The sequence below is a fragment of the Echeneis naucrates genome, chromosome 3 (genome assembly GCF_900963305.1).
Source record: "Echeneis naucrates chromosome 3, fEcheNa1.1, whole genome shotgun sequence".
Lineage (NCBI taxonomy): Eukaryota > Metazoa > Chordata > Actinopteri > Carangiformes > Echeneidae > Echeneis > Echeneis naucrates.
The window spans coordinates 10357152-10374054 of record NC_042513.1 but is presented as its reverse complement, the minus strand read 5'-3'; the positions used below and the strand labels follow the sequence as shown (position 1 = coordinate 10374054).

General features: G+C 37.4%; 1 protein-coding gene across 4 annotated transcripts in view; it reads right to left on the bottom strand.

The window, feature by feature from the left end:
- Positions 1 to 16903, bottom strand: part of uacab (uveal autoantigen with coiled-coil domains and ankyrin repeats b) — a 37484-nt gene that overhangs the window by 19729 nt on the left and 852 nt on the right. The window contains exon 1 of one of the 4 annotated variants that reach the window (XM_029497699.1): positions 60 to 687. The exons of the other annotated variants lie outside the window; for them this stretch is intronic. Coding sequence (XP_029353559.1) covers positions 60 to 95 — 36 coding nt within the window. The 5' untranslated portion in view covers positions 96 to 687. Of the gene's footprint in view, positions 1 to 59; positions 688 to 16903 lie in introns of those variants that run through there. 4 annotated transcript variants of the gene reach the window in all.

Below are 16903 nucleotides of genomic sequence, written 5' to 3'. Positions count from 1 at the left end.
GAAAAGGCAATGATAGCTATTAATTAGCTATTGGTGATCAGCTGACAATGCATACATACAAAATGCATGGAGGCGCATTTCAGCCAGCGGGTCATCTTGGGTGAGTGGAGCTGGTCCTTGCACCGTGCTACTGAAAAGGTCGCCACGGTTCCGGTTTATAAAAGCAAAAATTGAGGGGAAAAAAAATTAAATAAAAAAATACTGTATAAAAAAGGTCCTCTTAGTGTTGCAGGGCACTCAACCAGTGAGTGCACCTAAGACGAAATGAGGAAGAGGAGTTCAGTTTTCTGCGCATTCTTGAGTCGCTCACAGGCTCTGTCTTTAAGGTCATTACTGCACAGCAGTTTAGTTGATGGTTAAAGGGAGGAGAAGGAATAAGAAAGGAGGAAGGAATGGAGGTGGAGAAGCAGAAGGGGGCCAGCCCTGCCAGCCTTGGGACCTGCCCTGGCCGGCAACTGCTACTCCTCCTCTGTGGTAAAAGTCAGCTCAGCCTGGCTTACTCTCACCTCCCCCAAGTGCCTTCTCCTCTATTCTTGCTTTTTCTTCAAGCCCCTATCAGCTCAGTCTTCTGTTGTTTTGAAAATCTTCTTCACTGACCTACTTTCAATTTGCAAAAACTGCAAACTACTTCTTCCTGAAACAGCAACTGAAGAGCTTCTCTCTGCCTGCTGTCAGCGGTCTGCAGCGTCTTCACCCCACCAAATGGCAAGGTCAGTCAGGCTCAGTGGGGTAAATATGTGAGCTCTCCCAGGTTTAAAATATCACCCCCTCCCCGGTAAACAGCAGTGGCGCAGACAGCCCTGTAGACTGGTTACCTCTTTATTTTTTGACCCCCCAACCTTTCTGTAGTGACTGATAGGAAGACTGAAGCTAAGAATACATTCTGGACATGCCTCCACCATGAGTAATGACGATAGTGTCTATCACCACTGCCAGCGTGAAACAAGGCCAGCCAAAAAGACCTTGCTTACATTGCTGACCCCCCCACCCCCACCCAACATGCTCCCTGCTTACCTCCATCTGAAAATATTAATGTCAGAGAGGGATTATGGTTTGCACATTTCAAGTGCTCTTGGCACTGAACCTCACAGGACCCTGTGGGCAAAAGCTGCTGTTAAGAGAGCAGTGTTGTGGCTCCAAAGCCCCTGATCCTTTCTGCACAGTGGCAAGGTTAGATGTCAGCCTTTTTACAACCAGCTGTCTGAGACAGCAGCGATACCACTACAACTACATGGCCTCTTCACTTATGCTTATACCCACATGATAAACACACAACTTTCACTTTCATTAGGTAAAACAAAGGAAAACAGGTACAGCGGGAATACTCCAAGAAAAGGATTAATTTACACTCTGCATCTGGTCTTTGTCGGCTTGTGTTACTGTCTGCTGCCAGAGCGGATTTAAAACAAATATGCAAAGAGACCTCCTCCACATGATATGTCATGAAGAAGAAGGTGTCAACTTACGAAAGCTGCTCATCCTAGCATGGAGACAAAGGCGCCAAAATGGCTCCTAGCCATGGAGCATACTGTACATCAGTCACGTAAATATCTCACATGGGTGGGTAGGTGTGTGTGTTTGTTTGGGAATGTACTGTTTATGTAAAAGTTAATAATAGGGCTGTTAACAAGCTAAAGTTACTCACTCACAAGGAGAGCTAGTTGATACTAACAAAACCAGGATGAAATATTGATCATTTGTGCAATCTGAAAAATATCGAGTCTAAACTCTATGTGCTAAGTCGTGATTTTTTTTAAAGCACAGCACCAAAATGATTTAAACATAAGTCACATTTAAGTCTTTATGACTGGGAAAGATGATGATGAAAACACATGACGATATCTTGTTTCACACCATGGCATCAATATGATGTAAATGTACCTTCTTGTTTTTAAATGCTGGTGAGCAAGACCCTGAAACCTAAACATCCCTAAAGCTTAATTACTAAAAAAATATAATAGAAAAATATATATAAAATAAGAAAGAAACAAACAAATTTGCAAATACAGCCACAAGAACTAATACACTGGTATTGAAATAATGTGCAATTTGAGCTGTGTGCAACTGAAACACACATAAAACACATAAACTAAAGTTTCTATTTTGACACAGCGACTCGGAAGAGACAACATCAGCTGAGACTGACTGTGCAAGGTTAGCCCTCTACCTGTCCACATAAATTATTCTGGGTGTCTTTTAATACAGAAGCTATAGAGTCCTGTCATCTTCTTCAGTTTAGGGTTTCCATCACTAACTCTTTCCAACACCTCATTTTCCTGCCTCTGTAAGCCCCTGGCCAGACTAATGGGTCTCCAATGTCCTCACGGATGAAATCAGCTGCAGAAAATATCTAACTGGTCATTTGATAACAGACTGAAGCCAGACCACATCATAAAGCTGTACACCAATATGTTAAGTGATAGCTGTGTTCAGTGCCAAACTGCAGTTAAGATGTGACAGGGCTTGAATTTTGCAGCAGGATTGTAAGAATTCTGCATATGATATTTGTATCCTACAAATTAAGTACCTGTAAAGTGGGACTTTCCCTCAGGGAAGTACGGCGATATTGTAATCAGCGTTATTGCCAAAACAACTGGCTGTAGTGCTGTTTGTGTTTGGACGGTCTTTCGTAGGGCTTTCTCATCTCCCTGGCACGTCAAGCTCCTACAAGCCTCCTCCTCCCCCTCCCTTCTCCCTGTAAACCCTGCTTTGCCGCTGTTGTGCACAGTTGATAACAATGCAAACTCTAGAAGTGTTATAATGGACCGCTAAGCCCAGTGAAGAGGGAGCACACACACATTGTCAAAAAGATTGATTCACAAACATGCTAAAATCCTATATCTGATACGCATTTGACAACATATCGATACAGACAACTTTTTTTTTTTTTTTTTACATTAACTGATTAGATGACTAGCATCTTATGGTTCTGTTAAGACAAATTGTTACATGTTGAAATGAATTTTTTTTTTATTTTTCATGTTCAGAAAAACATCTTTTTATTTCTTTTAATTTAAATTTTATTTTACTTTATTTTGTATTTGTATTTTCCTGAATACATTTTTATGCAGAAACTGCAATAGGCATTTTCCTTACATAGGTATAGCACTTAAGAGATGTTATGGCCAGCATGGACCGAGTGGCAACCCAATGTGACGCCACCAATTGTTTCATTAACTGACATTTTGAAGCTTTGAGTCTGAAATTTTGGCATCACTCTTGATATTTTTAAACCAAAAGAATCCATATTTGGATGAGAAGTGCTGAGGTGGAGTGAGTGATGGACCTGACCTACTCTGTGCTTTCACCAGCAGTTTGCTGTCAATCACAGAAAAGCCTAAAGATGATTTTGCTTTTAGTGCTTTTTATAACAATTATGCTTCGTGCATTCCTAACCCTAACCCATAAATGGTGTGAGGTAATACAAAAAACATATATACACACAATCAGTTGAAAAAAAATGCCCCTTGTTCTGACAAAATATCACTTTTCAAAAGTAAGCACAAAATTTTTACTTGTAGTTAATGAAGAGGCCTATCCCTGACACTAATCACCTGTGTTTTATTTTTGTCTTTTATCCCCAGGGTTACCCATTTGTGGCACTATAGCTGCATGCTGAGGGACTATCTCTGGCAAGTTGATTTACTGGCGCAGTATACCCTGGCAGTTCTTGGCAGTCAAAAGCCAAAACTAAAGATCAACTTAAGGTGTTAATGTGATGCTAATATTAATTAGAACCTTAAAGTATGCTTAATTATCTAGAAACCATGGCCCAAAAATCTTAAGAAATTAGTTGCACCTGTCATCCAAGAGGGGAAATAAAATAAATCAGATTTTATTTATATAGCACCAAATCATTAAAATTACTTCAAGGTACATTACATGTAAAGATGGTTTAAACAAACTCCTAATAGAATTATTTGTTGAGACCTACCAAATCCGAATAATACACAAATTAATCATAGGAAGAAAACCAAAAAAAAAAAAAAGGACATTTTTAGTCTGTCAAACCCCAAAATACCTTCTGTGCAGTGAGTGGAATCTGTAATGAATGTGCTGAGAAATAGTCTTGTGTTTTTCAAGAAAGAGTAGTTGTAAACAATACATGGAACTCTCTGTTCTATGGCAGGCTGCTCATACTTGGCTGGGTTTTATTAGGACTGCTGTTAACAGGAGCAGTGTAACACCCCCATCAAGCCCAAGATGCACTCCCCTCTAATGGCTGACCACAGACCTGTACACGAAGGGACTAACTTTGCAACTGTCTGAGCATGTAAAATGTGAGTGAAACCCCGCAGGAGACACAGAGTGGGGTAGGGGTAGGAGTAGGAGTGGGGAAAGCAAGACAATACAAGAGATGAACAAAGACTAACTGGAGAAGTGAGAAAATCTGTAGTCAATTTGTTGTTATAAGACAAGTTGATGCCTCAGAAGTCCCTGTTGAATCACAACAGGCCGCCAATTATAGTTCAAGCTGGGTGTCCAAAGGAAAGAGGCGTTTTTGGTATGTACATTTATGGCATATCTGGGTAGCTGCGAGACACATGACTGTTCTTGCTAAGCAGAGTTTGGACTAGATGGGGACATATAGAGAGACAGACCTGCCCTCTAGTGGTAAACAGAAAAGTATGTATATTTTACTTGGGGAAACAGAATAAAAGGTGACAAGCATCTATAGTCTCCATGCAGGAAAAACCCTTGTCTCTTTGATTCAGTTCAATCACCATATATATATATATATATATATGAGGTTTAAATAATCAGTATAGCTCACGTTGCATGCATCTGTGAAGAGAGGTTGTCTCTCCATGAAACTGTAATAAGACTTGGTAAATGCAATTTTTGAATAATACAGAAAATTATAAATTTGGAAGGCGGCTGTGGTGCAGTTCTGGTACAATTAGACCTCAATGCTGCATTTCACTTTGTCAATTGTCTTATAGTAATTGATTGACTAGAGAAGTCACCTGCAGCATTTGTTAAGGGCGCAATCTAAACCATCTATCTTACTCTTGTGCTCTCTCTGTCCGATATCATCTTAATACAAAACAACAACCAAACTCAAGTAGTAGTGTTAGAACTCAAAGCAAGTGTAAGCCAGACTTAAGTTTACCAAAAGTCACAGAAAATCTGTTATTGCTTCAATCAGTAATATGAGATAAGAATTTATTTTATTCATTGGTGCTCAAATGTGTATATGGCCTTATGGCTCTCTAGACCTAGATTGCTGTAATCTGCTTTTATGGATCCTTAGCACATTTTCCCAGTTCTGGCCTTCTTGCAATGTTAACCCACAGTGTTTACTGTTCAAGTCACTGAACAACTCATGTTGTGGACTTCCTCTCCCATACCCAGCTTGTACTCTTGGATGTGTTGACCCATTGTTGCAGTCAAGTCTTGAGACAGGCATTACAGACTAAGGCATGTTCTGAGGGAACCTCAACTGTGCAAAGACCCTTTCTTGAGAATTAGACACCTAAATACCATCTTTTAAAACAACCAAAGAAAAAAAAAAAAAAGTAAAGATTTTCTGTTAATCTTTTTTTTCAATGACTACTCTGATGTGTTATTGCAATTTATTTTCTATCGTTATATCTATGAAGCACTTCCATGACTTATCTAAGCACACTCAATATGCCTGAAACACACCCACACACACACACACACACAAAAATCCAAGTCAATATATTTCTCAGAGTACAGTGAGGGCAATGATAAAAAACTGAAATAGTGTACATCTGTCAAGAGCACGCTGCCCTTAAAGACAGATAAAAACTGATATAAGTCAGTGTTGCGACATCTGGGTTAAGCCTGCTGAAATGATAAAACAATAAAAAAAAGTGGTAAACTGGATTTCATAGAGTTTCTGGTTGACTCTCTCAACATATCATTATTTGTGCAACCCATTGATCTCAAAGAGTATTTGGTCTGACTGCTGGAACACAATATTTTAGATGAGTTATGACATAGAGGGCAAACCTTGCTCTTGCTATTTTCTTCTACTTCCGACACCCATTGCCAGGGTATATCAACCTTCCAGTTGCCAAAGCTCTGACCTTTGCCCCTGCCAACTCCCCAACGAAGGCTATCCACAAGATCAGAAAAAAAAGACATACTTTTTGAAGAGAATTGCACATTTCTGAAGTCAGAATCGTTTAGGTAAAAATTATTCCTTGAAACTACCTGTGAGGAGAATTTAAAGAGCTTAAATGGGAATGCAAGTTTCAATCGAGCACTGATAGCAATAAGTTTTTGCTTAAATTGGTGTCCCCCAGGGGTCAGTGTTGGGACCCAAATTATTTATACTTTATATTAATGACTTATGCAACATTTCTAGAAGATTAAAACCTACTATAGTACTAAACGTACTATTTGCAGATGATACAAACTTGTTTTGCTCTGATAATGACTTACAGAAATTGGTATTCAATGTCACATTTTGGTGGCTGGAAGAATAATACACAGAAAGAAGCTTTATTGGATGGTGTTGAGATTGAAAGAGTATATGAAATTACATTTCTTGGGGGGACAATAGACGGAAAAATTAGCTGGAAAGCCCACATCAAGCATTTACAACAAAAACTCTCAAAGACAACAGCAGTTTTAAACAGAGCAAGACAGGTTCTGGATCAGAATGCACTTCACACTCTATATTGTACCCTAGTCCTTCCATACCTCACCTGCTGTGCTGTAATTTGGGGCAATAACTAGATAAGTAGGTTGCACCCACTGTTCATACTGCAAAAGAGAGCAATACAACACATCCGTAAAGCTGGATATCAGGATCATACTAACCCACTATTCCTACAGTCAAAATTATTAAAATTCATTGACCAAGTGGCATTTCAAACTGCAAAGGTAGTATTTAAGGCAAAGCATAATTTATTACTGGCTAAACTCCAAAAAATGTTTAAGGAAAGGGAAGGGGGTCACAATTCAAGGGGAAATGATCATTTCAAGACCACGAGGGTGCGTACTACAATGAGGAGTTTTTACTCCCAGTTGTAGGAGTAAAGGTATGGAACAGTATGGGTGTGGAGTTGAGGGAATGCGTAACCATGGAACAGTTCAAAAAGAAGATGAGGTGTTTATAAGATATATGAGGGAGGACGGTGTTTAGATGGCACCAGGTGTTCATTTCATTTAGTTTTTTTATGGTTGAATTAAATGTGTATATGTATGCATGTATGTATGTATGTATGTATGTATGTGCACTGAGAAAAATTACAGGAAGTTCTTTGTTGAAGTGCCACCATTAATTTCACATTTTGTTCTCAATAAAGTGTCTTGGATGTTTTGCCATGACATTTGATATAGATCTCCATATTGTCAGGAGGATGAACAATGGTGATTCACTGATATTAACTCCACTAATTTAGTGCCATCATCAGGTCAAAATTTCCAAGTGCACTAAAAGATGCTTTTCATAATTCTAGACAATAAATATTGTCACATATACCAAAAAAGATTCACTTTGAAAATAATTTGAGCAAACAATCCCTGAATTATTGTAAAAATGTAAGTTCTGTAGTCTTTGTATTAAGTAAAAAAAAAAAATCCAACAAAATGTCAGTTGCTTTCCTGTGAAATTTCAATATCAAAAAACTCAAATAATGTCCTCAAGCAGGACAATTAAAAACAAGCACGGTTTTGGGTTTTGGCTGTGGATTCCTGCTGGTAGGGCTAATATTATTTCAGCTGGTATTATGATGTGGATAAAAATTAAAGGAACTAGGCAGACAAAGAGCTGTGAGGTCATGAAATGCCTGCCAGTCACTTAGTAAGAAATTGTTTAACTCTTAAATGCAAAAAACACCAAAGTGAATTGAAAATGTACTGATTTTCTTAAAGAGCAGTTTAAAAATATAAAATAAATTTGTCAAGAAAAGAACCAAAAGGTGCTGCTTTAGTCTCACCGCAGGAAAATGACGAGGTAATAGTAGGGAAAGCTACAGGAGTGTTGTGTCCTACATTCCCATATTTGGTTAAATGAGAAACTCTTGGGGCATGCTGGTACTTGGGCACAAATGCTAGTGATGATGCTTGCTTGGCCAGCGCTTACAAGTCATCACACACACAAGCAAGTCGAGGAATGTTACTGGAGGATTGGTCAAATAGACTAGACTTAAAAAAAAAACAAAAAAAAAACAAACATGCTTCTTTAGGGTTTAAGGAATGTATTAAATAATTATTGCTCAAAGCCATAATGCAACTTTCATTTTCTTTGTGGTAACAACCTACTTTAGTCAGAGGTTACAAAACTCCATGAGCACTATAAAAAAAAAATAAAAAATAGGACCTGCCACCAGATCAGCAACAACCTGGAATTTTACTAAGCATTTGATGAACATATTTCATCTAGTAAGTCATTACGTTACTGAAATGTGTTAAACTAAAGCTGTGCAAATATATAAATCCATGTAGTAAATTAAGACTTAACTAGAGTATTGAAGTAGCCATTGAGTAGGTAGCAAATTGCCCATTAACTCAGCCTAGTCTTCGCTATATAACCCATTGTTCCCTGAAAAGTATCCCTCCACACTTGCTTCAATGGCTTCAAAATACAATTTGTCGTCATTTTGAATGTTTTATTTTGAAAGGCCAACAAAGACAACAGCCTGACAAAAAACTATTGCTAACGGTGATATAGTTTTTAAACACATTTGGGATTCTTCAGAATACATTGTGTAAAACATCAGTCACTGACTGAGGTTCATCACAGTCAGTGATATGCAGACAGTTCACTGCATTCACACCAAGCAAAAAGAAAAGAACACAATACGTCACCGCAGACTGGGCAACATACTGAGCACTTTTGATATTCTTTAACATAGCTGAAGTGCTTTTCTTACAATCTATTTGAACAAAAGATATTCATTTTGTAACTTAAAGTGATAGATAATGTTGAGAAAGCCACCATTTTTGTTCATTTGACATGTTTTTTGTTTGTATTTGGAGTCTGAACACAAATAAATAGTCAACATTGATTTACTTGTACTGTTTTGTTTTTTTTTTTTACCTAAAACATCTTATAATTTCACAGAAGTTTCATAGACTTGGAAAACAAATTTGTCAGGAGTTTGTAAAATTAGGAAACATATAATGATGATTTTGGCCATATCATCCAGCCTGAGTTAACACTAAGCCTTAAATACTATGAAAAGAAAGGTGATTATCTTTAACCTATTGATTTCCCTGGTAGTGATGGTGAAAGCAAGCCACTCATTGGCAACATTGCTTTTCTTCTTAAAAAAGTATTTTTCTTACAGCAAAGGGTATTGCGACTTTTGCAAAAGCTATGAAAATCACCCAACATCCATCTAATAAAACAGTCACTTGTCTAATCTGTACATGCAAACAAAGAGCACAGCTTGATGAGGCTTAGTCTGAGCCATTTCACAGCAGTTTGTCCCTCATCAGCAGAATCCTTTGTGCTCCTGTTGCACAGCATGTCTGACGTGTGTGTGTGTGTGCGTGAGAGAGAGAGAGAGAGAGAGAGAGAGAGAGAGAGAGAGAGAGAGAGAGAGAGAGAGAGAGCGAGAGACAGTTATATCAGACCCACCCAGACTAAGTCAAAGTAAGCACAGCCCCATCTCAAATGCCAGCCACCCACAACTAGAGTAATCTCACCATCACTGACCATCACTAACACAAGCACGCACGCAGTAAACACTACACATACACAGTCCAGATCAGTCCACATCAATGATTCCCCTAACTCACATGTGATAAGCTGATACAAACAAAAACACATATGATTATTGACATGACACACACATACTTATACTACACATTATGATGGTTATTACACAATGATGACTTTCTTCTCGCAGACTGTCTCTAGAGTAGAATGGGAACACAGATGGGTAATACTGCTAAGATGACCTCATGGCTGCCCTGATGGAGCCAGATGGTAATCCTAAAAACACAGGCCATCATGCTACCTCTGACTATACAGCCAACACAATGTCCAGCCTAAAACAAACCTGCCAATCCTGTCTGATGGTTTGCCTCTGATGTGAATAAAAAAAAAAAAAAAAAAAAAAAAAAAATATATATATATATATATATATGTATATTTGCTTCCTGTCCAACTCAATAAAATCGTTACATTTAAGTAAAACAAATGAAGCTCCATTGACAAATAATTTAAGTGGGAATAGAGGTCTAGGTTAATAATTTGCCCCCCCTCCAAAAAAAAAGGAGAAATACTCAACAGATTGCAATGAAATTTGATATAGGTGTTCATGGTATAAAATTACTCCATTAAGGTTTTCATCATCTGGAAAATCCTCCCCTTGCTCAAAAGACTGGCAGAAAATAATGAGCATCTATTTCTGCAATCTTTCATTTCTTTCGTCTTTATTCAAATTCTTAAAGTTTCTGAAAATTTGAGGAACTGGTGCTCAGAGTGTGGGGCATGAAAAATACATTACCTCAGCCATTTTTCATTGACATGTGGGCATAGTGGTAGGGCTTGATGCAATTATTCTTCTTCAGATTATTAAATCTTTATTTGTACAAATGTACTAATACACAGGTAAGAAAATTCCCCTCAGAGATGGTAACAGTCAAGAAATTAAAGTTTCTGAAAATTTGATATATATATATATATATATATATATATATATATATATATATATATATATATATATATATATATATATATATATATATATATATATATATATGAAATAGCAGACCAGTAATTTACTCATACGGTCACTTGTCTAAGGACATCATCATTGTGGTCTGACCTAAGATTAACTCAAATGAAACATTCAGACTATACCAGCTGAAACCCAAAAGGCATAAAAATAACACATACTTTGCAAACAAGGCAGCAGAGTAGGAGGAAAGAGGATATTTCAAATCCCAAACATTCTCACCAGCAGAGGGGTAAAAACGCTTGCTGACTGTCCTCAAGTCAGAGCCAAAAACTTGCTGGAATAGGCATCTACTTGATATCATGAAGCAGACACCCAAAGTCTGAAGGGCTGTACAGCAGGTTGACAACAATCGCTCTGGGAATCAGGAGGCTTCAAAACATACATGTTACCACATCATAGTAAAATTTAACGTTATTAAATCAACAGAACCTGCTCAATTAAATAAAAAATCTCTGCTTGCTTAGTTAATTCATTCATTCATCTTATCCGTTTCTGGGTTACGGGGGTTGCTGGAGCCAAACCCAGTTCAGACTGGGCAAGGGCGGTGTTCACCCTGAACAGATTACCAATCCATACAGGGTCACCAATTAACACAAACATGCATTTTGTTGTGGGGCAACAGCACTAACAACTATGCCGCCATGCTGTGTATGTGTATAATATGCGTGTGTGTGTATATAGCGGTAGAAGATGAATGAATAATCTAACTAATGACCAAGTAAGTTGTTAGATGAACCACGGGGAGCCATCTGGCAACTCATTTTAGCACCTAGCATTAGCACAGAGGAGTTTGAGGCTTGTATGGTGAATGCAAGTGAGAAGCCACATCTTGAGGGCCCACTGATCTTTCAAGTTTATTTCAACTTGCATAGTAAAGCCAAGGAGATTTTTTACTAAACGAACAGTTAGTACTTAGAGTATTTTTCTACATGCTGTACTTTAACTCATTTTTATTCTATTATTACTTATTTTATTTTCTTACCTAGACCCAGGCATATTTCCATTTAAAAAGCCAGCCTTTGTTCAGGGAATTGTATCATTTTTATTTATTTTACAGTTTTATGTTTTCAATTTGACAATAAAGGAAACCCAAGATCAGGTTTTGTTTTGTTTTTTTTTTTTGCATTTTTCTTTACTGAAGACATACCTAATCCTGATTTCAAAACTAAGGTACATATCTAACTGTGACTAGGTTGAACGAGAATGCCATGTGCTAGAAATTTATACTCATCCACTCAATCTTCTCACTTTAAGTGAATTTTACTTACTCAAAAAATATGGTCTATACATATAATAATATTAATAATATTATTAATAATAATATTAAAATATGTGAAAAATGTAAAACCACGGTACACATGGAAACTTAATCCTATAGATCTCTATCAATCTCAATCTGGGTGAGTGGTTTGCATACATCACATGTTATCTCAGCATCTCGGGTTCCGTTCCGGCCTGGGGCCTATGCTGCAGGTCATTCCCTCCCTCCCCCCCTTTTTGTCTCACCCATCCCAACCCTCCTTCAGTAAGAAAACAACCCTCATATCAATCGTTTCAACTTCCCAAAAGCACATTCCAACTGCTTCTGGCTCCTCTATCCCCATCATCAACACAACTCAGCTCTGTGCTCTATTTTGTAAAACAACACCCCTTTTAATGGGTGGGAGGGTCCTACATTTCATCTTTACAGCTTCATGCCCACAAGCAGAGACAATAGAGGAAAGACTGGGTGTGACCTGGAGGACAAAGACCAAATATGCAGACTAACAGCCAACTCCACTTACAAATTAAAGGACACACTCAAAAAAAAAAAAAAAAAAAAAATCAACAAAAATCTTTAGTGCTAAAAATATACAAATTATTGAAAAATAGTCTTAATGGAGTTGGTGACACTTTATGGAGGCAGAAATACTCACACAAGTGGACTGGTAGTAGTGTGAGGCCTGATGACTGCTGAGTAGTCCCAAAATCACTGTTTAGGTGCAGAGCTCAAAAGCTATAAAATAATAGGCACTTAAAACAAGGTGTGTGGGTGGGGCAACTAATGCCTGAATGAAAGCTTCATCCATGATTTAGTCCTTTCATTATATTGCACTGATCTTTGGCAAAGTGCTGCCTCTCATTAGGTACATGTTCAACCGGTCACTGATTTCTCACTTTGCTGATCAGCCTTTTGTCTTTGAAATATAGTTCAGTTTGGTAAATTACACATTACTGAAGGCATTTTCTCCAGCACCCGCAGTGTTAGTTGTTACCTGTGGTAACATTTGTAAAAGTAACCAAAAAACTAAATTCAAAGGCAAATCTGGAATTGCTAGAAATCTATCCCTCACCTCTACTGTATCCCAGACCAGTCGGCCTACTCAACACATACCTGACTGAAAATCCCTCAATCAAGCTCCCAGGAAGACCAAAACCAAACTATAACCATAGCGAGAACCAAATGTCAAGTCAATTAGTAGCTCAATATCCTGAAAAACAAATCCGTCAAGGCACAGTCAGTATGGTAATAAACACTATCCTCTCAAACTTGAATCAGAAAAGGAAAAACTCCTCCAAAAATTAAGCAACTGGGATCTTTCTGCTAGAACAGACATAAGTCAGAAGACAATAGATGTCATATGTATGGATAAAAAAAAAAAAAAAGATAATTCCCAGTATGAACATTCAGGGTGAGATAATTATACTTTCATACATATATACATTATATTAAGTGTTTCAATCATAAAAGTAAAAAAATAACAATGCATTAGTAATTGTAATTACCTGCTGAGTAAGTTATTTTAAGCCAAGTTGTTACAGTCCTAAACTGCAACTGAGAGCTTTAGTGCATGTTCCTTTGCAAGACGAAACCCACTTATGACACAATGTTTTGTAAACACAGAAGTCCATCTAGTAGGGTTGGTGTTCACATCACTTTGCGGCTTATAAGAAGCCAGTGTCAGAGTGTGTTATCCTAAACATCCACTGTGTATAGTTGTCAGTATTAGGGTTAGGGTTGCATGACCAAATCAATGTGCCATTGTCAAGGCAAGGAAGTTTTTCCTTGCCACTGTCGCCAAGTGCTTGCTCATCAGGGGATTTGTTGGGTCTCTTTAAATAATTTTATAAAGAGTTTGGTCTAGACCTGCTCTATATGTAAAGTGTCTTGATGTAACTGTTATGATTTGGCGCTATACAAATAAATCTGATTTGATTTTAAGTCAAACAGTTCTATCAGTTGTGTTTAACCATGCCCCTTTCATACATACTAGACTTTCTTTTTTTATTATTCTTACTCAAAAAGGCCATTAAGTGGAAATACATATATATTTAAAAAATCCTTCACAATGCCTACTCCCAGACCACGGCTAAGGCCAAATCTAGCTAGATCAGTGTTGTGTAATAAATAAATAAAGAAACAAACAAACAAACAGACAAAGAAAAATCATTAAAAGTAACAACACAGAACATTGCACAAAAGAACAGCCTGGATTTGTTCTGATGAGCAAAATGTAACTAAAAGCTCTTGGGAGATGGGCCTTGAGAATGACAAGAAATAAAGTGAAAAGCTTGCAAAAAGCCAGACCATTTTCCTTTCTCACCGTGGTCTCGCAAAGACCAATGTACAATTCTACCACAGCAAGAAAAGAAAAGTCCTCACTTCGCGTGGGCTGCAGAATTGATAAATGGCAGGTACAGATAGGAAAGACTTGCGTTCCCAATCTCACAATAAAAGCCGACTCTTTGTGCAATATATCTTTAGTGCCATTCTGTTTTCAAAACGGATACTAAAAAGGTGTTTCAGAGCAACAAACAATATTTAAATGAATTGTTGGGCTGAAATCATATGGTCAAGTACAACTTGTAAGAGCTCCAATTTGATTAAAAAAAAGTTAAATATGTAATTTTATCCCCTTATTGTGATGCTTAAATCAGTCAACAGAAAACTAATCTGCTCCTGTTATTTTATTTTTTTTTAAAGATATATAAACATTATCTGCCAACTCTCTAATATGAAAATTTGCTGTTATGTTTTATTTCAGTATAAACTGAAAAACCTTGAAATGTTGGTCAACCAAAACAAGATATCTGAAAATGCCACTTGGGCTGAGAGGAGACGGAAAGGCATTGTGTCACTAGCTTTAATTGAAGTCATTTGAATGACTGAGCAAAATAATGTGGCTATCTGGTAATGAAAATAAGCACTTTACTTCTGTTGCTGTCAAACCTAAAATTACCCCCCCATTGTTTACATAAGGATATTACGGAAATTATACATGACGGTGCTTGTTGTAAGAAAGCTTGAGATAGTTGGTTTTAAGAGAGAATGTCTCCCACATAGAAGAATAACTCTGCAGGGTAACTCTGCAGAACTTATACTGCCATTTAATTACAGCTGATTAAAAAGTAATGAATTGGCATTTTGCATCCTGGTCAATAAAATGGAGCATTGTTTTACAACTACTTTAAGTAGTTTGGCAGCATGGTTAAAATTCCTTGGCTGAAATAATTTCTTGTAAATACATGATACTTTGTATAAGTTGTTTGGAGATTCAGGGCATATTGCAACAAAATAAAGCAGGCCTACCTTACCATACTAAAGCCAACTCAGAAAAGAAGATTTAGGACTACTTCATTTAAAAACACAGTAAAAGCAGATGTGAATTACTCTGGGTAAAGATTTGAAAAGGATCCTGTTTCCTCATCTGATTTATCTTTTCTGGCCAGAATTCAATAATTCCTTGTTATTCAAATAATAAAAGCATGTTTCCTTCAAATTCCTGTTTGCCTCTCCCACTCCGAGAATGTCGAAATGCTTTTCTCAATTATTAGTCACCACACTAGGAAAGAGAGTGATTTAACTTATTATGTTTGTGCACCAATATGGAAAGCATGCACTGAAAACACCGGGGCTTGATATTGCCAATTGAATTCTTCGTTAATGGATAAGTTCCAATGTTTCATGAACAGCAGTGGTTTCTGGGTGAAATTGGATCACCTTGTGACTGTCTGATATAAAATGCTAAAAAAAAAATTATAAATATGCCCTCATGTTTGCCAGCATATAAATAAGAACATAAGTTCATTATGTCTTATTTTGCGGGTTTAGACCAACATTGGCATCTGTAAGGAGGAAACCCTCTCTCCATATTTGCACTGCACAGAGAAAAATCTCTGAAATAATATCTCAGACCAGGGTATGTGTCAGCATACCAAAGTTTGTACTTTTTTTTTTTTTTTTTTTTTTAAATAAACAAATGGTACAGAAAATGCTGCTGGGCAAAAACAGGTTCTCTGAACTTCAATGTCTGCTTCAGGCTGAATGAGTGAGCCAATTACAAACACACACACAGAAAGACAGACAGAGGACTTCAAGCTTTGTGTCTTTCTCATGGTAACTGCAAGGAGCTGAAAATTGAGAACAATGGCAAATACCCACTTCATGTCGTACTGAGCAGCACAGAATTGTAATACTGTCTATCAGACAAAGTTCCAAGGCCATTGCGGGATTGTTAGCCATACTCAATTATAACCTATGATGGGGGTCAGTTAAATTAGCTGAAATATATAATCCTGTGGGGATTCTATCCATGACTATTAAACAGGGTTGTTCATCCTGCAATCGCTCCTATCAAATAGACACTCAACTTAAGAATGACTAACATTCCTGGAGGGACTTGCCCAGTGTCCATGGTGCCATGGAGCATTGATGGGTAATTGCAACAATTGCTATGTAAATGGGAAGTTTTACTAGCATATTTTATATTTGTTTTTAAGATAAGCACAAACACTCAGTTATCAGCATCTCAGTTATCGGCATTTCAGTCAAAAAGCAACACTGTCGAACATATTCTGCTTTCCTTTGTAATATACGAACTAAACGTTTAGGTCTTGGACAGATGGCTGTATAAAACAAAAAATAAAACCATCCTGGAGTCTGTGAAATTGGTCCTGTGATGGACCGTTGACCTGTCCAGGGTGAGCTGGGATTGGCTCCAGAACCCCCCACCACCCGGAAATAGATGTTAGAAGATGAATGAATAAATGAATGAATGAATGAATGAATGAATGATGAACAGGAAAAAAAACCAACTGGCAGAATAATTGATGATGATAAACTGTGCTCTCACTTTTGGGTACTACTGTGGTACACTGAGACATTTCTGATTACTTTCAAAAAAGAAAAAAAAAAAAACATTTAGAAGCACTTCTCAGTGAGACAAAACGTATATCCAACAACTTGAAGTAAT